General features: G+C 42.7%; 1 protein-coding gene across 1 annotated transcript; it reads right to left on the reverse strand.

Annotated features, from left to right (window-relative positions):
- Positions 1 to 619: 619 nt before the first annotated feature.
- Positions 620 to 19444, reverse strand: LOC141811071 (transmembrane protein 151B). Its single transcript, XM_074698956.1, has 6 exons — positions 18615 to 19444; positions 5318 to 5662; positions 4394 to 4528; positions 2515 to 2654; positions 2382 to 2421; positions 620 to 1940 (listed from the first exon to the last, which is right to left on the reverse strand). The coding sequence occupies exons 1-6, from the start codon at positions 18681 to 18683 to the stop codon at positions 720 to 722; spliced, it is 1950 nt and encodes a 649-aa protein (XP_074555057.1). The 5' UTR covers positions 18684 to 19444; the 3' UTR covers positions 620 to 719.
- Between the last annotated feature and the right edge of the window lie 14 nt (positions 19445 to 19458).

A 19458-nucleotide genomic window follows, 5' to 3' on the forward strand; every position in this document is an offset into this window, starting at 1 on the left:
TGTTTAGGGACTTCATCTTTTTCCTGCTTCCTTCTTTAATTGAGACGTGTTTTCATTTCCCTCTTTGTATCATCAATGTAGCACAACTGAAGCTTCAGGCCTTTTGCAACTCCTCCACTTCTGTCTTTTCTAAAAAACATACCCACCATCACTCAGCTGGTTTGGAGTCTCTCCGCTGCTCTCCAACCTGCTATTTTTAGACGTGGTACTCCTCCCACTCCTGCTCTTGCATAGATATATCTGGAAATAGACATTCCTAAGTTTTCATCCTTGCAGAGTACCCAATCGCTCTCCCTCACTTCGTCCCTGTCTACAGTTTCCTTGCCCTTGCTTTGACTCCAGGCTCCATTTTATCTTCCGATCAGCTTTCCTGATTCAGTGAGTGCGCTGCTTTTTACAGCATACACTGCGTCTGTTCATATCCAACACTTCGCTGGCTCCTCCTTCCTTACAGTGTTGGTGTTTTCCCCTTTTCCTTTATATTTCTTTCACTCTGCTTTTTTTTACCTCTTTGCTTTGATGGGACTTTTTCTGTGATTATTTTGCAGACATCACACTCATTTCTCTCAACCTCGTTTTCGTCTTTCATCTCATTCCCCCTCGTGTCTTCTGCTCAGTGCTTTCTTTCTTTCTTTCTTTCTTTCTTTCTTTCTTTCTTTCTTTCTTTCTTTCTCTCCCCCGGACTCTCTTGCTCTCCCCGCGTGTCATTTTTCTGACCGTCACATGTCGTCTCTGGCGTGGCAGCTCTCCTCTCCGTGAATAATGAGGACAGGGAAGAAAAAAGCATCCTGGTAGGACGGAGGACGTTCTCTCCCTCCCCCGTTGCCCTCCCTCTCCTCGCCTCCCCCTCCGCTGTCTTGCTCTGCGTCTGCTTCCCTCTCTCTCCCCCTGTCTTCCCTCATCCTCACCTCCTCCTCCTGCTCCTCTTCCTCGTCCTCATCTGCTTCGCCCTCGAGCACTCCTCTTGTCTCCTCATTGTCCTGCCTCGAACCTAGCCCGAGGAATCCTCCACCTCCGCCTCCACCTACTCCTCCTCCTCCTCCTCCACCTCCTCCCCCTCCATCTTCTCTGCTTCCTCCCAGGCCTCCTCCCATGCTTCGTGAGTGAAACAAGCTGTTGTGGCGACCGCCTCCGAGTCTCCCGAGAGAGAATCCGCTTCGACTGAGCACCAACCTGCCTCCTATACCTGCACCTCCTGCATTCCTGATTCCTGCCACTGTAGCATTGAGGAGGGCTGTGGTTCCCATGGGGGCCCGCAGCCTGGAGGGAAGACTGGAACTTGACGTGGTCCTCCTGCACCGGGGGCAGCTCTGGAGCAGGTAAGCAGAGTTGAACACCACAGGCAGAGCAAGAGGAGGTGGGTTGTTCCCCTGGTTTGGGGTGGTGCAGGGGGGCCCAGATATGGGCGTAGAGGCGGTATTGTTTGTCCCACCACTTGTGTCTAAGTCCATAAGGAGAGCCTCAGAGTAGCTGGGGACCATCTGTTGGTTACAGCGAATGTGCCACTCCAACTCTGTCATGTCCACCGTGTTAACCCGAGAGATGGCTCTGTAACTTGTCCCGTTCAGACCGATTCCAATCCCGATCCCTCCTGGGTGGATCCCATTCTCAGTCACCCCTGGAAGGCCATCCCCTCTTCCACCTGGCCCTCCTCCACCACCCAATCCCCCTCCTCCGCCACCGTCCTCATCCTCCCCGAACAGCTTTTCCACATGGTAGTGGACATATGCTGTGCGATACTCTGACACGACCCGCAGTGGCCATGACAGGAGGAACGCTGAAGCCAGCCAGAAGACCCTGTGGCGAGAAAACCACGGCTGATGAGCAGGGTCTGGGAAGGCCAGGATGTGCTCTCGGAAATCCACGTTCTTCAGATGCATTCCCTCCCTGGCCTCCATGTAGTCATCCAGCCCCTCGTTCTCTCCAAAGAAGCGTGCTCGCTTTGGGTAAAGAAAAAACAGAGAACTTCAGAGAAATCTGCACAGAAACAGATGACAGAGTAATCTGATGATCTACATAACTGGGACTGGACGGCAAGAGCTGTTTCTGGAAGTCAACCGCTCAAAGTCAGTAATTCCAGCTTGATTAGGAACTTTCAGAAATCTCTTTCCAAAACCAAGGACAATTTGTTAAAATAAATGAGAAATTTGAGTGGTGAGTCTGCTTTTTTATCAGTGTAACTTCACATATTTTGTCTTGCCAGGATGCTTTGTAGCAGCTGTCAGCATGGGTGGTGAGTGTGAGCAAAAGATGAATTGAAAAATGTGTCTTTGCACTTCTGATTTAACATTCATCTGTTTTCAAATTGAATCAGTAAATAAAGAGGTTGATCTGGTGGGTTTAACATCAAATTACAAATCAGGTTTTTAAACACGTCTTACTTGGGTGAGGTAGGCAGCTTCAGCACGTGCACTTGAAAAGCTAAAGAGCAGAAAAAACAATGTTTACAACATTTCTTCACCTCTAAATTTTGTATCACCTTTCCTGTCAGGTCTTTAGAGTTTGGTGTCTGACCTGAAACACTTGGTGAAACGCAGGCGAACAGCAGGGTGCAGCTGCAGGTCCAGCAGCTCCTTTGACACATCTTTGACTCCATAGCGGGCGTAGTCAAACTCAGAGCTGGAGGCGTGAGTGTTGACCCTCTCATGGTAGACCTGAGGAAGGACAGGGCAGGGGACATATGATGAAGGAAAATACTCAATTTCTTCTTATACCGCTAAAAACAACATCAACCTGATTCAAATTTTAAGAGCAGTTCTTAATCAAGACTCGAGAAGGTTCTGACTAGAGTTTCAAAACGCAAAAAGACAAAATGAGGCCGCCTGCATCATCCTCACATAGCCAGCCGTCGATGCCCCTACACAACCTGAAGCTCCATTGTTACATAAAAGGAAAAAGCCCCCCAGTTCATGATGGTGCCCCCTCCACTGTGCCGTGTGGAAAACATCTCCAGTGGGGTCTCCTTGTCATGCCATCAGAGAATCAAACCTTCTACCACCTTTTAATGTCCCATGTTTGATGTTCCCTTGCAAAGTCTAAACGGACAAATTTGAAGCCCTAGAAGACGTTTTTTGTTCTTAAAGTGACACTCCGGGATGGAACAAGTTGGGTCCTATCACAAGGTTTAGGGCAGAAATTACCCCTACAGCAGTGATTTTGTGCAGCAGAAGCCCAGAGCGCTCGCACCAAACACCCCCTCCCTGCTCCTCTGCCAGTTTCCTCTGCACTCAGACGGGGCCATATCTAACTTGACCTAAAACACAAATAAACAGACTCCCACAGAAAAAATCTGATATCGGTCTGCACTGCATGCAGGGCATGCACGCTTTATTTAGAGAATTTTCAGCGCGCTTTCACACAAAAACAACGCTAAATAAGGCTCTAGTTCTCATCGTGTCGTAAAACGGCGCTACCTCCGCTGCAGAGCCACAGCTGGCTACGAGGCGCTCGCCGCTTAGTGTAACAGTCCACGCGCGGCGTGCTAGATATAAACAAACGCAGGCAGTCTGCCAGGACGAAATATGCAATAACAACGTAAAGAGTGAAGAAGACCTGCCATTCACTTTGAATGAAGCGTGAATGCAGACCGATATCACACTTTTTCGGTGGGAGTTCATTTATTTGTGTTTTAGGTCAAGTAAAATATGGCCCCGTCTGAGTGCAGAGGAAACCGGCAGAGGAGCAGGGAGGGGGTGTTTGGTGCGAGCGCTCTGGGCTTCTGCTGCACAAAAACACTGCTGTAGGGGTAATTTCTGCCCTAAACCTTGTGATAGGACCCAACTTGTTCCATCCCGGAGTATCACTTTAAGCACCAGTAATGGCCTTGGTTTGGGTTGAGGATCATCCTGCGTCTTGACAAACAGCCGATTGGATCCTCCTGCTCAGCACCAGTGAATTTTTTGGGGTCTACCACTTAGCTTTTTTTCCATACCCCTCAGGATCTTTGAAAAAATACTAAATGATTGTCTTACTGTGTAGCAGTGTCGAGTCATTGTGAGAGGCCTTGCTTATGCAACTCAACAATCCGACCACATTCAGAGATTGACAACTTTTTAGCTTTTGTCTCCAGGTCATTACAGAGTGAATACCTGACAGAAAAATGACATTGAACCTGCATTTCTGTCCAGATTTTAGCTTTTAAATGCTGTGGTCTGTATGTTTTGATCTGATGATGAAAAAGCAAATTTTGGGTTAATTGTTCTTACTGATTTTTTATATCACTTTCATTCCTCCCTTTTGCATTTTGGAGCTCTACTTCAAACCTGCCCAAGATCCAACGGTGCAAAATGTACACTGTGCATTCTTCAACTGGTCTTTAAATGTTGATCAGGTGTGTATACAGAAAGATGTAATCATTATGGAAGTTTTTGTGTTTTGGAACAGCTCCCCTCACCTGTGTAGTTGTGTACGCATCTCCGTTGCGGTATCTCGTCACCTGTCTGGTCCTCCTTACATAGTGATAGCTAATGGCCTTCCACCAAATACAGGGAGTTGCTTGTTGAAGTCTTTGCACACGCTCAAACACCTCCTGTGTCAAGGTATCAAGAAATGTTCAAATCAGTAAATTAAAGTCACATTTAAACGTGACTCCCTTCAAAACAACCAGTGGAACAAGCAGAAACAAATAAATAAGTTATTTTTTTTTACGTATGAATTAGTAAAGCTGTGCAATCTGCTGCAACTCAGGCTCGGCCATGTTTTGTTTATGACAATATTTGTTTTCTTTTTTTAAAATTCTCTATTTAAAGCCATTTTAATCACTGAATATGTCTCCTGAGGCTTTTTACGAACGTAAAACATATTCTGTTTTTGGCAGCAGCAGATGGTTAAAATGATCAGTGGGCAATGTGCTTCTGGAACGCCTGATAATAGACAGAACAGACCAGAATAGACAAAAGACAGACTGATGCCCCCAGGTCAGCTCATCTCCATGTGAGTGGGTAAGTATTCATCTTCCCTACATTCAAGTAGGAAAATGGGAGTGAAATAGAGTTCTCTGCTCCTAAAATTTCAGACTACATGGCATCATTTATGGACTGTTGAGGCTTGTGATTGTCCTGTAGTTCTCCAGAGCAGTAACTGTCATGCACACGTTTACTACAGCATTATTTAAAGCATTTCATTTTGCTGACACCAGCTGGAAGAGCAGGATTCAGTGAGTAAACAGATTTAGCTTTGTAGCTCAAGGTCACAGACTAAGTGCTTGACTCCCACTGCAGCATCAGACTCCACAGGCAGAAAGGTTTAGGTGATTTTTCTACCTCATAATACCTCGGTCAAAACTTAAAGTGGTATTAAAACAAGATTTTGCACATACCTGGAACTCAGCATGTGCCAGCATTGCTGTCTTAGAGAAGCAGTGCCAACACTCCACCAGGTAGACTACATACAGCATAGCCAGGAAGGCCAGGGGGATGTACACATAGCCACTGGAGCATGGACTCTCCAAGTGCGGGATGTCATGATAGTACGCTGCAGCCGGCGATGTGGCCTTGTCGTCACCACCGATAGGTATGGAGGAGGAGCCGAGAACGGGCACACGACAGACAGCGCACCAGGCTAGCGTGGCGAAGCAGCCGTACATGAGGAGGGTCAGGAGGAGGCACTTCCAGTGGGACTCCCTACACAGGGAGGAGGCCAGAGACTGCTGGACTGGCCTTTGCTGTTGAGGACACAAGGAAAAAGAAGAAGGAATGCAATTAATGAAAATATTAGCCATTAGGCCTCAAGATGCACCTATCATTGTTTGAGCACATATGCCAAACAACTGTATTGTAGGATCAGTTATTTGCCTGCTGATTTAAATGCCTGGACAAATTCACCATTTTTACCTTACACATTGTGGTTTGACTCGGTGGGTCAATACACCTTTAGGTCAGGACACCACTGTCTCTACAACCATTAGATGGATTGGCATTGATTTTTTCTACCTACATTCATTGCCCAAATGGCTTTAGTGAGACCATGACTTTCCTTTTGTGTTTTGACCTTTTTGTGCAATAATTGTTTCCATCAGATGGTTTGCCATGAATTTAGGCAAAATCCCAAACCCCACAGAGTAGATCTGTTTGATATCAGACACACACCCCTAAAGCTATTCACACACCATCTTTTTCCCATCTCCCATAAATGTCAGTGCAAATGTTAGTATAAATGCTAGCATGCTAACAAGCCAAATGAAAATGTTATAACTTTGATCTCAACCCTTTACCCAAGTTGCATGTAAGTGTTGTAAATCTGAAATGCTAATGCAATGGTAAATATCTCCTTCAGTCAAATTTTGAGAAAAATGTATCCGTTGTAAGAGCTAGCGTATCCTGTAGTAGAACCCATAAGTAGACTCAAATGCAAAAATAAGACAGCATAATTAACAGAGCTGTGATTTATATCTAAATTAGATCAGATGAAAAATGAAAATCAAATATTTTCCCAAGTATTACACAACCTGTGTAGCACCAGAGCTTGTACCTAGAGTAAAGAACTGGACCAAACCTAGTTTGATAACATATGCTAACCTTAGCATGGCTGACTGCTTGAAACAATTTTACCCCATCTGTTTACTTTAGTTGGTTATATTATTAAAACTGAAGAAAAAAATTTGAAAAAAGAAATTTGATTCTACTTGATTCTATGTGAAATGCTAGTTGCTTTTATTTTGCTAGCTCTCACTGCACTCCCTCTGCTAACACAAGTAGTGAATATGATTGGTAGGGATGGGTCCCGAATTAGGTATTTTTATTGGTACCGACCGAATTCCGTCACAAGTACCGGGTACCAATTCACGTAAAATCAAAAGGTACCATGTGAAGGCACCTAACTGCATCCTTGTGACTGTGAGTGAGTAGAAGAGTGGGCAGTTTTCCATGCTGGACATGAACTCAGAACTACAAGGTTATATATTAAAGAATAAATTTGATTTTTTGTTCTTCATTCCCCCCTCCCAAAAAATATATTTTTTTACCATATCAACAAAAAAAAGTACACACAATTGGTTCCGTTGAGTACCGGTACCGATTGCCAGGTACGAGTCATAGGTACTGTATTGTTTCAAATGTGAAAGGTACCCATCCCTAGTGATTGGTCAAAAAAACAACAAAACATCACCCTCACTGGTCAGCACTGGAGAAACTTTTCTTTCAAAGTAATCATTCATGTTTTTTTCTCATTTTTCATCTAGGATATGGCAAAGTGGATTAAGGTGGTCTCACATAAAACTGGTATTCAGTAGTTAGTATAGTAGAGGCTATGATGGACTCTTCTTGGCCCCCCCCTCCCGACATATTTTACAATCCTCGGAAAAATACACAAGAACGGCAGCTGTCAATCATTGATAAACATGACGATAAGCCTAGTTTTAATCTGTTATAACTAATGGAAATGAAAATTCTCAGAAATAGGAAGGCCTGAGTACAAGGCAGCCAAACGATATCTTCAAACCACCACAACAATCAGACGTGAGAAACATTTCTACCAGTTGTATTAATTTTTTAAAATTTGACCACAGCCCATCTTGAATGACTGGAAAGACAGATTTTTTGACCCATACTGCAGGCAGCCACCAGGGGGAGCAGTTTTGTGGCGACCTCACTTCGAGCCGAACGAGATGACATCCACTTTATTTACAGTCTATGGTTACCTGTCAGTAACATGTCACAGAGAGACAGACAACCTTTTCAGTGCACACTTACAACTACAGGTGGTATTTGACTGGGGACCTTCTTGCCGTGAGGTAACAGGGCTAACTACTGCGCTCTTTGACAGACCATCTATGGCTATTTACAAAAGTGTGACTGGTGAAAAACAGCGGCTTTGGTGAAAACGGTCAACATTGAAAACAAGTTCATGTACTTGATTACCTCAAGTCATGATCATCCTGTTTGGTAAACAGTATTGTATTTCAGAGTGACTGTGTAAGTCGAGGTCTTGACCAAAGAGGACCATTACACCAACCCTTACCCATCGTAGGGTAAGTGCTGCATATTAGGCTACACACACACACACACACACACACACACACACACACACACACACACACACACACACACACACACACACACTGTCTTTTCCTCTCTAAGTGCTCACTTTGACACGGCCTTACTTGCACTGTGGAGACATCATATTACAGTGCACTCAAACACACACATATACATCAGATACACAGACATAGACGGTCTAATGTGTTTCTCTTCTCTCTCCACATCTCTCTATCTCTGCCATGCACGTTCTCAGCCTTGTAATGCAGCCAACGGAGGGAATGTGAATAATTTAGATGAGAACGAAGCTTCTAGACTATTCTCTAGCTAGCTGACTCTACTCTGAGAGGGTGAATGAGGGAAGGGGTTTGTGCCAGAAAGAATAAAGCCAAGTGTTTCAGGTATGTTTTTACGTTAGGGGAACATAAAAAAGAGAGGAAAGCACGGTTAACACACACCTGAGCTGTGTCGTGTGTTTTTACTGTAACATGGGGCCTCTCCATGTTGTTATCCCTGCCTCGTGCTGCATGTGACAATGCAAAAAAAGCAACAAAGCAGATAACAAAAAAAATGGAATGACACCAACGTCCTCTCCGTCTCTCGGCCAAGTCCCCCTGTCCTGTCAGCACACACCCCCACCCTTATCTCTCACTCCCTCAGCAGCTACAATTTGCTATCCACTAGCATATTTGGCTTGCTGCAACACACACTCACTCGAACACACAGTCGTGCTCTCGTTTTTTACGACTGTACGTCAAGGGCAAGCAGTGAAAGGCAGAGCGGAGGGCACCTACACTCCACCATCCATCATCTCACTGCAGAACTCCCCGAAAACATCCGACGGCACATTTAGGGAAAAAGAAATGAGCAACACTTTTAAAAAGACATGAGTGTGAATTTAATATCATGTTGTTTGCTTTCTGTCTGCTTTTTCTCCACATCCTCCTTCTTTTTTCACCACCAGCCCTTTCTGAATCAGCCCTTCCATCTCCTATGCATATACTCACTCTCCCCTCCTCTTCATCCCCCCTCATGTCTCCTCTTTACATCCTCTCTGGAAGTCTGTCTCTAAGCACATTGATTGAGCTGAATGTGTTGGGTAAAGACTAAAGAGAGAGGGTATGAGGAGTGTGAGAGACATGCAAGCGGTCATGAACTTTTAATGAAAGCAAGTATGAACAGTTTCAAAGACGAAACAAGGGAGGGGGAGGGGCTGGAAAAGATGGCAGCGGTGTTTGTGACAGACTGCACCACTCTCCAGGGAACTCCGCTGCCAAAATCCATCTCTCTCTTTCTCTCCCTGCCCTCCCCCTCCATCTACTTCATTTTGTCAATTCTCTCCTGTCCTGTTCCTCTCACCTCCAGATGAATGTTTCCCAATAAAAAAAAAAAATACCCAAGAAATTCAAGCAAATAAAAAAAGGAAAGGCTGAATGGGTCTTGACAGTTTCATCAAGTTTTTGCAGCTGGTGTAAGCTCAGTGAGAGGAAAATATCCCCAAGACAGGAGTCAAATTATTCCTGTATGCACTTGTGCCAATCACTATTAGTCAGCATAAGCATGTCTATTTCCAACTGAGCCCGGAGATACTCTGACATCTAACAGGGATCTAGTGGTATGAGGTCATTCAATCTGATATCAATGTCAATACACTCAGCTATGTTTCTCTACTATCATTCTGCAGACATTGCTGGGTGTGTTTTAAACGGTGGACTTATCCACCAGACGAACACGTGATGATAGTGTTTTAAAATAAGCTAAAATGTAGTTTTCTGTATCATAAGATCAGACACTGGAAACATTGGGAAAACATACGCTGTTCAGCCATGACACTATGATCACCTGAACTAGTAAGACTAAGACCCAGTGAGACCTCAAGGTGTGCTGAGGTGTCTGGCAACCAAGACATTTGCAGCCTTTGAGTCCTAACAACAAGGTGGAGCCTCCATGTTTTTGTAGTACATCCAACAGATGCTCAATGATGGATTAACATCTGGGGAATTTGGAGACTAAAGTCATTACTTTGAATGTGTCTTTGTGTTCCCTTCATACCACCTTCTTCCATTGCTCAGCGGCCAAGTTATGACCTTTTGGTGGTGAGCAGGAGTTAGCATGGGCACCACAGCTCTGAGGCTACCCAGTCCCAAACAACAAGCAGAAATGCACTCTGAACTCTTACATCCTTTAATCGGAGCCAGCATGAACATTTTCAAGCTCTAGAAGCTCTTTTGTTGAATCACAACACAAGGGGCAGCTTTTGCCTCCCATGTGCATCAATCCACCAAAGCCACCAATAATAGTTTTTCTTCCTAAAATCACTTATGGCGACACATGTTTACTTTCTGCCCATGTCCTTCTAATAACAGTTCCAATTGCCAATAAGTATTGATTCAAAGACTTCCGTCATCTAACTCACCAACCAACGCCAAACAACAGTCAACGATAGAATAAGCTGTTTGGCATTGGCAAATATTTCATGAGCACAACCCACATACTTGGCTCCGCTGCTCATCCCACAGAAACATGTTTCTTAAAAATATGATAATGTTTAAAGAGAAATACACAAGATTTCCAGTGGTAAAATTCATTGCCCGAAAGTATTGTTACAACAAAGCACAAAAACACTAATTTTCTTACTCTTTGTATTAAGTTTAAATTAGCTTGGTTTATAACTTGACAGATTAAAAGATGGATAAAAAAAAAAGTTTTACACCGCTTCTTTGGAACTTCACTCAAACCTCATATTAAGTACAGTTTTAAATGGCTGTTTACATCACTATTGTGTTAAAAAAGGGGGCAATTTTAAAAACTAAATAGTAGTCAACAGAATGTCCCATTCCATTTTCATGAACAAATTACCCAAATCAAATATGTCAATCAAATGATTTCATAGAGAGGGGTACTGAATTAGGTACTTTTATAGGTGTCGACTGAACTCTGTCTGCACTACCAAGCGCTGATTCATGTAAAGTCCAGGTACCATGCACAGTACCATGTTAAGGTACCTACTCGCATCTTTGTGACTGTGAGAAGGTGGAATAGAAACTGATTTTCCATGATGGACATGAACACACATTGCAAGTTTAAATACTGGGAAATAAATATGTTAAACTGAAAAACTTTGAGATTTTATGACTGAAAAAAATAATATTATTACCACATAAACAAATACAAAAGTACAGAAAACTGGCTGAGTTCCAATACTGAATGCCAGGTACCAGGTATTGGTACCATATCATTTCAAATGTGTAAGGTACCCATCCCTACAGTTTAGTACAGTATGAAACTGATTCTCCATACTCAAGCAGAAGCCCCTAGGAACAAAAAACAAGCTCCCACTAATTTGCAATTTTTTACAAAAGTATTGGTAGAACTTTTTCCTTCACAGTTTCAATTCTACATTGTAAACTCAGGTTGTCCTCCAGTACCAAGCAGAGATCTGATTAACATGAAGGTCTTTCAACAAATTTCAAACACACGTCTTACTGTGTAAATTATAGAGCTGAGGATAAGTTACCTCAGTTTTACATTTGGCAGCAGTGGAAATGCACTTTAGAACCAAAAAGGTTTAAGGTGGACAGAATGCCTCCTGGTGCTGAACTCTGCAGCTTTTTGGTTATGTCATGATCCTTTTTCTATCCGAGCTGCCTCTGGTGAGTCTTGGCTCTTGTGTCAGCCTGGAACAGATCAAAGCCAGAGCTCACTCTCCTTGAAATCACTCTGAAAAGGATATAGCCTAGACTGAAAGAGTGTCAGCTTTCATTTTTTTCATGATGAAAGCTCGGACCACCCTTCTCGAAAACTCTTTTAATGAAAGCTGATGCAGAGGGGTAAGAGCCATGACAAATTTTCCATAAATGTTTAATCCATGACGTAAATTCAGGGCTTTGATTTGCATCAAACAAATGTCACAATTTTACAAAAATTGCTGGACAGTGTCAGTGTCACATTTTAGAGGTCATGATATTATTTTGGTCATCACTATCATGCTCCTGGAGTTTGGAGGCACATTTAGGGTAAGTCAGTTTGCAAGCAGAGAGTCTGTACCTCAAAGCCTTTAAAGCTACCATCGGATAAGCCCATACTATGTTGGGCTGCAAAACCCACATGGTGAAAACCGACAGTACTAGAAAGAGCTACACAGCTGCACAGAAACTGTACAGTATGGACTTGTCTGAAAGCATTTCAGACTTTGTTTCCCTCTGAGGTACCTCAAAGTACAGTAGCTTATCTACCATTTCTATCTGTATTCTGAATTTGTTGTGAGGACTATCCAGAAAAGCAGGTGTTTTTTCACAGGATGAGCAATGTGACTCTTACCAAGGTCTGCATTTTATTGGAAGCAAATGAATGGAGAGCAGATCCTTACAACACATACTTCTTTGTTCAAGACAACTTTTTGCAGTATACAAAATGACAAAGCAATGAATTTATTTTTAATAACACAGCACTTCTTTTATAACATTACGGAACCTTGGTTATGTCCTTCTGTTCATTATATACCAATGTCAATATTCACAACACAAAAACTCAACAGAGGAGGATTTAATTCTACAATGAGTTATAAATAGGTCATATAAAGCTCAGAGACCTCTCATGTTGCACTATCATAGGATGCCACCCTTGCTACTAGTCAGTTTCATGAATTGCTGCCCTACTGGATCAGGCCCAGTCAACTGTACTTGATATTATTGTGAAGTGAAATCCCAAGGGGCTTACAAAACATGAGACATGAAGTGGTAGACGAAACAAGCGCACAGAGCAGGTTTTACTGTAGAAAACTTTAGCTGTTTATTTTTTTATGTTTTCATTTAACTTTATAAAACATGCTGGTGATGAGCCTGGGAGCTGTTTAATAAACTCATGCTTTAAGGTATTTGAATGAAGTTAAGTGTTGGAGTTTGTATTTTTCAAAACTTTGACACCAATATTTGCACTCTGACAGCAAATTAATATCGGCTTCAAATATCGGTTATCAACCTCCTTGACTACAAATTGTCGGTATCGGCCCGGAAAAATCCATATCAGTCTATCTCTAGTAAATACATTTTGGAAAATGGTCCTGCCTGCTTCTATCTTTATGGACTGCCCTCTGCTGTTTCAGAATGACTGTGCTCCACAAAACTAGGTCCATACAGACACAGTTAGAGGAATTGGATTGGTCTACACAGAGCACTGACCTCAACCCCACTGACACCTTTGGGAGGATTCAGAGTGCCTAGTGGGAGCGAGGCCTTCTCGCTTAACATCAGTGCCTGACCTCACAAATGCTCTCTCAGCTGCTCGGGCACAAACTGCCACACACACTCTCCAAAATCTCACAGAAAGCCCTCCCAGAAGGGTGGTGACTGTTCTTGTAAAATGAGAGCTCAGCGTTATAATAATAACAATGGTTTAAGAATGGAGTGTACAACAATGTCATAAAGGTGTGATGTTTGAGAGCCCACGGACTTTAAGACAGAGTGTATTTATACTTTTCAGCATCCACAGTCACTGGAGACAGCTGTCTGAAGACAAGCCCAGATCCCTGACAAAAAAAACCTAGACCTCAAGCTGTTTGTGTGGTTTTTGGACACCTTTAACAGACTTTTCTTTGCAAAGAAACACTTCAGGGCATTCGGTTCTGAAAATCTTGTACATACTGTACTGTGGCTGTTTCTTGCCTAAACTGAAACTACATTCGACAGAGCTTTTTCATTAATACGATTTGCCTGAGCCAGTAAATGACTCTAAATTCAATCGTTCTGTAATCTGGGCTCGTAAAATGGTGCAGTAACTGCATTTCTGTCACATATTTAGTTACTGTCTCACTGCTCTTTGGTGTGCACAGGTCAAACTTAAACCTCAGACCTATTAGACGCTTACATCACTCAACTGAGGATCACAACATTGTGCTTCAAGAGGTAGGGCTTGGTAAGGCTATGCTTTTTGACACCTCTACCCAATTAAAGCAACATTTTGTTGAACAAGTGTCATCTTTAACATTCAAGGTCTTGCACTACACTGCAAAAGACTAAATAAATGAGATGCATTTCTTTCTTATCTATACTAATTGGCATGAGAGATATGTTATGTACAGACTTCCCAAAAAGGCACGCTGATGACTCTTGATGATGACTCTGATGATGGCTTCTATCGTCAGCATATCAGGGTCATCTTACAGCTCTGAGCGCTCACTACATTACATCAAAAACACATGTTATTAAAATTCTACAGTGGAGCACATGACACTTTTTATTATTCCTCTTTGTGTTAAGGTGTTTAGTAGCAAACCTGTGTTGCTCTCCCTCCCTCCCGTCTTTGCTCAGACTGATTCAGCTGGTTAGGTGTGACTGGAGCAGCTATAATTAGCAATCCTAGCAAGTGGGTGGCAAACGAAGTGAGGAAGTGAGAGAGTGAGGACAGGAAAAAGTGCTGTTGATGCCTGCAGTACACTGATAAAAACAGCAATGGAAGGCGCTCTTTGAGATGTTTTGGTCTTTATTTTACTGCAAACTCAAACAATTTCCATCAATATTCGGTGTGATGAAAAATAATTGTGTCATCATATGCTCATCATATTGAAACATTATTCTCCTATTGCAAATCCTTTTAACTGGGTGTGTGTAGAGGAGATGAATTATCCATAACAACAATCAGCAGGTAAGATGTAGGTCACCTATTTTTAAACGATATATCAATAAGCAGCAGTCATTAGCCTACACATCAGCTTTTAATAATAGAATAAAAATATATATTATAGAAGCAGTCATTTTATTGGCTTTGACTGACAAAAAAAAAGAATATCAAGTCGTTAGGAGTATTTCTGAAGCTAGCATTGCTGTGCTGAATTGTAAATGTTAAAACTAATGAAACTGTGGTTTTATTGTTTGTTTTACTGTCGTATATTTATGCATTTAAAAACAGTAGAAAACTGCTAACTTAAGTCTTATGAGTGAAATCAAATGTAATTAACCCAGAACATATTTTCAGTAGAGTGATATTCACGAGGTGTTACCACACTAGTTTGTATCAACACATGTGAAACATCCTCAGTTACAGGATAAGTTTGGTTCATACAGCTTTTACATTGTTTGTAAGGACGTCCGTATAATGGGATCCATCAGCGCCGCTCCTAAATTCATGTTTTTCACCAATGTTCCATCATGGTCCGCTCCAGGTTAGTCCTCTGCTGCAGTCTGTGTCACTCCAGACAGCGCTGTGTGGCTGTCCTGACCTCTGAACTGACGAAGACTTAGTTTACAATTGCCCCTCCATGCGCAGTGCGGCTCATTGTTTCAGGGGAAGACGGCAGGCTATATGACGACGCTCGGAGGGGCAAACGTAAACTAAGTCTTCGTCAGTTCAGAGGTCAGTACAGCCACACAGCGCTGTCTGGAGTGACACAGACTGCAGCAGAGGACTAACCCGGAGCGGACCATGATGGAATATTGGTGAAAAACACGAGTTTTGGACGATTAATGCAGTTTTAGGAGCAGCGCGATCCCATTATACGGACGTCCGCTGCACAATTTTGGATCTAAATATCTCCCGAAGCACTGCTTGGATCAGGAAAGCCTTCTGGGTGAGTATTTTGTTCTACTTTATTCTATAAACAACGTAAAAGCTGTATAAACCAAACTTATCCTTTAAGGAATGTGCACACAGAGAAACAGTGAACTTTAATTTTAGACTTGTCTTTTTAATATAAAATGAACTTTTTTGGCATATTCTCCTCAGGAAACCTGTGGTTTGTGTAACACACCTTTTTCTCCTTCTGCGCCTTATTCAAGCTTTTTCTCTTCCGAGACTGCACCCTATTCAATCTCATGGAGCATAAACTCTGAGCATCCTGTTTCCCATATTTTAGGCCAACTTCAAGACATCAGATGACCTTCTGTTGTTTACAGCTCTCTTTCTATGGTTTCTTGCTGATGCTGCTATGATGATCCAAACTGAGTGTTCACACTTCTGTGGATGCCAGTTTGTTGTTACTGTTGGTGTGTTGTGCTGTACTATCAAACACAGAGTCTGACTTTATTTTATTCTTGATCTTTATGAAACACTAAATTTGTTTTATGCATCCAAGAAACACGTGACTGCTCCCAAAAAATGCTTTTGTTAGAGATAGACTGATTTGGATTTTTCCAGGCCAATACCGATACCGATTATTTGTAGTCAAGGAGGCCTATAACTGATATTTGGAGCTGATATTTATATGCAGTCAAAGTGCATATATTGGTGTCACAATTTTGAACAATACAAACTCCAACACTTAACTTCATTCAAATACCTTAAAGCACGAGTTTATTAAAAAGCTCCCAGGCTTAGCAGCATGTTTTATAAAGTTAAATGAAAACATTAAAAAATAAACAGCTTAAGTTTTCTACAGTAAATAAAGTTTTCCAAAATTTCAATGCAACTGCAATAACTATAATAACTGCCCTGCTGATTGGCTGTTTCCCAAGCCATGGCTCTGCTTGTAACCAATCAGATGGTACTGTGGGTGGGACAGTGCTGCAGACTGAGTAGTGACTGCAGACAGCAGAGCAGCTGCATCAGAGCTGCAACAACGCAGTTTTAAATTTGTTTCTTATCGGCTGTCAGATTAAAAACAAGGCAGATGCCGATATGCTTCAAAATGCCAAATATCGGCCCAGCCGATAATCGGTCTACCCTTTGTTTTTGTGCAATCTGGCAATTTTAACTTCTAATTCAGCGGGACTTCCTCCTCTGTGACACTTTATTTTGATCACTTTACTCATGGCTTAAGACATGTTGAATCTGCGTTCCTTCCCCTTTGGAGCTTGTCACATATTGACAATAGGGGATCATTTGCTAAAAGACATGTACCCTATTGGAATCTGATAACTAGACAAAAAACAAGTAGAAACTGAAACGAAAATTTTCCAAAATGTGGTTGTCTCTTAAACATTGAGGCACATCTTACTCTGTGCTCATGTTGAAGTGGGTGTGCGTGCATACCCATGTTCACCAGAGAGTGAATGGAGCTAAGTGAGGTAATGTTTGAGTGAAGGGGGGTAGAGGGATGTGGCTGCTTTGTACTTTATAACAGGCATGTCTACAGGAAGGAGACAGAGAGGGGAAGATGACAGGGAGAGCGTAATGGAGGCAGAGAGCAGATGATTTGTTACTTAACATCTTTGCATGCCTGCAGATAGAGATAAGGAGAGGTGGGATGAAACGCAGACTTAACAGACATGGTTATGCTGCATATAATTAGCTTCCGGCTGTAATTAACATTAAACATTTCAAAATGCTTCATTTTATCTAGGTGCTTTTTGACCGGCTCATTAGCTATTCCTTGAAATAAGTTAAAGAGGGAAACTGTGTTTCGTAACGCTTAAACTCAGTCAGGCTCAAACGAAAAATTAATTAATCAACAGTTTGATCTGTGAGGATGAAATGTGAAGATTTGCTGCTTTTACAGATCATTTTTTGACACTTTGACAGTCAGAAAGTCATATAATACTTTAAAAATGCTGGTTTGGAGCAACCATTTGTGCCAAAAAACATTAATTTTTGAAATCTTATAGTGAAACAATGAAAGTACACTGATTAAAACCATAAACTCAGTCATTTCCTCCTCAGCCTAGTATAGCTTACCATTACACTAAATGCATACACAGCTCTGCTCATCCTCTGCTGGCCATCATCATGTTAAGTAGCTGCTCCTGGGAATGGTGGTGAGAATAAAGCCTGGCCACATCCTTATTTATCCACAGGTATTTGTTCCTGGCAGCTGCTGTGTTAATGTTTTGTTATGATCATATGAAGCTGTTTTCCGAGTATTGGAAAAAGTTGCTAGCTGCTTCAAAAAAGGGGGGCACAGATTCATGGCTTCATATCAGATCAGTTAACGAGAACTTTAAGCAGATGCCATTCCTTTAACAGTGTGAGATCTACATGAGCGAAATGCAGGGGGTGTGACAGTCAAGAGGGAAGGAAACTTGTGCTATACTGTGAAGTAGTTTAAGAAATATCAACAAGAACAATACAGTGATGGCACATTTTACCTGTGAAAGTCTTAAAAAATGAATATGAATTGTTTGGATGTGTTATTGGCCTCTACACCGTGTCACATTATTTTGGCAGACAGATGGGTGTGTGGCTAAACTGTGATGTCACCCTCTAGTGTATTTCAGAGGTGTCAGCTGCTCGATGGATACTCACTACTATACTGAAAAAGACTAACCCATCCTTCAGGAACACAACACAAACAACGCTGTCAGACATGTCACATTGAGAGTGGCTTTCTTTTTAGACAGGCATTTAGATTCCCCTGCCCTTTCTATGTTCCATAGTCCCATTCATATTAAAGCCAAGGTCCTGCACTGTGTCCTTGCTCTTTTACGAGCCATGAAGGACTCTAAAGCGAAACGTGACTTTTTTGCACTAAACAGTAAAGACATTCGGTGAATGAGAGTCCCCCAGTCCACATACCACACACTGTACATTACATGATGGATATGTGCCTGGTTGTCAAGAACAACCAGCAATGACATACAAACACAAGGTGTTTTCTTTTGGAGGTAAAATGCGGAACTTTACACTAAAATTATCTTCTGTTGCAGCACAAACAACAGCGTGCTCATAGAGAAATGTTCGAGAAATAAAGATATGAAGAATGTCCTTCCCCACCTGCTCTCGTCCTGACCCTTCCTCCAAAATGGGCTCTTCAGCGGTTGCCGTCTCCTCCTCCGTCTGCATTTTCCCTCTTGCCACTCCTTCCTCCTTAGAACCGGGAACAGGCAGCTCCCACCCCGGTGCCGTCCGAAGGAAGGGACCTCCCCGGCGGAGCAGCGAGCTCGGTCACCCCATCCGCCGCAAGTCGGTATCCAATTTCACGATGGAGGGGCCTGCGGCAAACAAGCATCGTCTGCTCCGGATGTCAGTAACCCCCTGCTTTCCTCCAGTATCTCCTCCTTCTACCGTCGCCTCAATGTTTTTCCTCCACCTGCTCCATGCATTGCCCTTGGGTCAAAGCAAATTGTGACTAAGCATCCAAAGTCAAAGCCTGCCGCCCCCCCGCGCGCCTGTCAGACCGTTTTCGCTGCCGCTGCTTCTCTCTCGTGATGCTCATCAGCTGCGAATGTGCGTTTGTGCACGTGTGCGCGCGTGACCGACAGCGCAGGAACAACCAACCGGAGCCAAGAAGCTCACGAGCTGCAGATGCTCAACTGAAGAACGAGTCTCAGAAGCAGCTCACACATCAAGAGTGAGCGATAAAGTACGAGGCGATGAAACTGAAGACTGACAGCATGGTTGTCATTTCTTTTAACTTTATTTAGTCAAGGATGCATCTTGCTTTGGGTCCCCGCTGACGTCATATCCCCACCCCCATCTTTTCACCTGAGCGCGCGAGGCTCTCCTGTGAACGGTTGCAAAGACTAGAAGACACACTCCTACTTAAACCATAATGGACTTTAAAATTTAATTTAAAGGAATGTATCGAGGTATCCTATCATTGTCGTAAAACACATTC

The sequence above is a fragment of the Halichoeres trimaculatus genome, unplaced genomic scaffold (assembly GCF_033239565.1).
Source record: "Halichoeres trimaculatus isolate MK-OKI-2021-1 unplaced genomic scaffold, fHalTri1.1 fHalTri1_scaffold_22, whole genome shotgun sequence".
In the NCBI taxonomy this organism is placed as follows: Eukaryota; Metazoa; Chordata; class Actinopteri; order Labriformes; family Labridae; genus Halichoeres; species Halichoeres trimaculatus.

What these genes read in the sequence shown, in the direction of transcription:
- LOC141811071 (XM_074698956.1), bottom strand. Translation starts at nt 18,683, where the DNA reads ATGCAGACGGAGGAGGAGACGGCAACCGCTGAAGAGCCCATTTTGGAG. An exon ending in AAGGGTCAGGACGAGAGCAG is followed by an intron (nt 5,663 to 18,614) that starts GTGGGGAAGGAC and finishes TGTCCTCAACAG; the next exon opens with CAAAGGCCAGTCCAGCAGTC. An exon ending in ATGCGTACACAACTACACAG is followed by an intron (nt 2,655 to 4,393) that starts GTGAGGGGAGCT and finishes GTCCTTCCTCAG; the next exon opens with GTCTACCATGAGAGGGTCAA.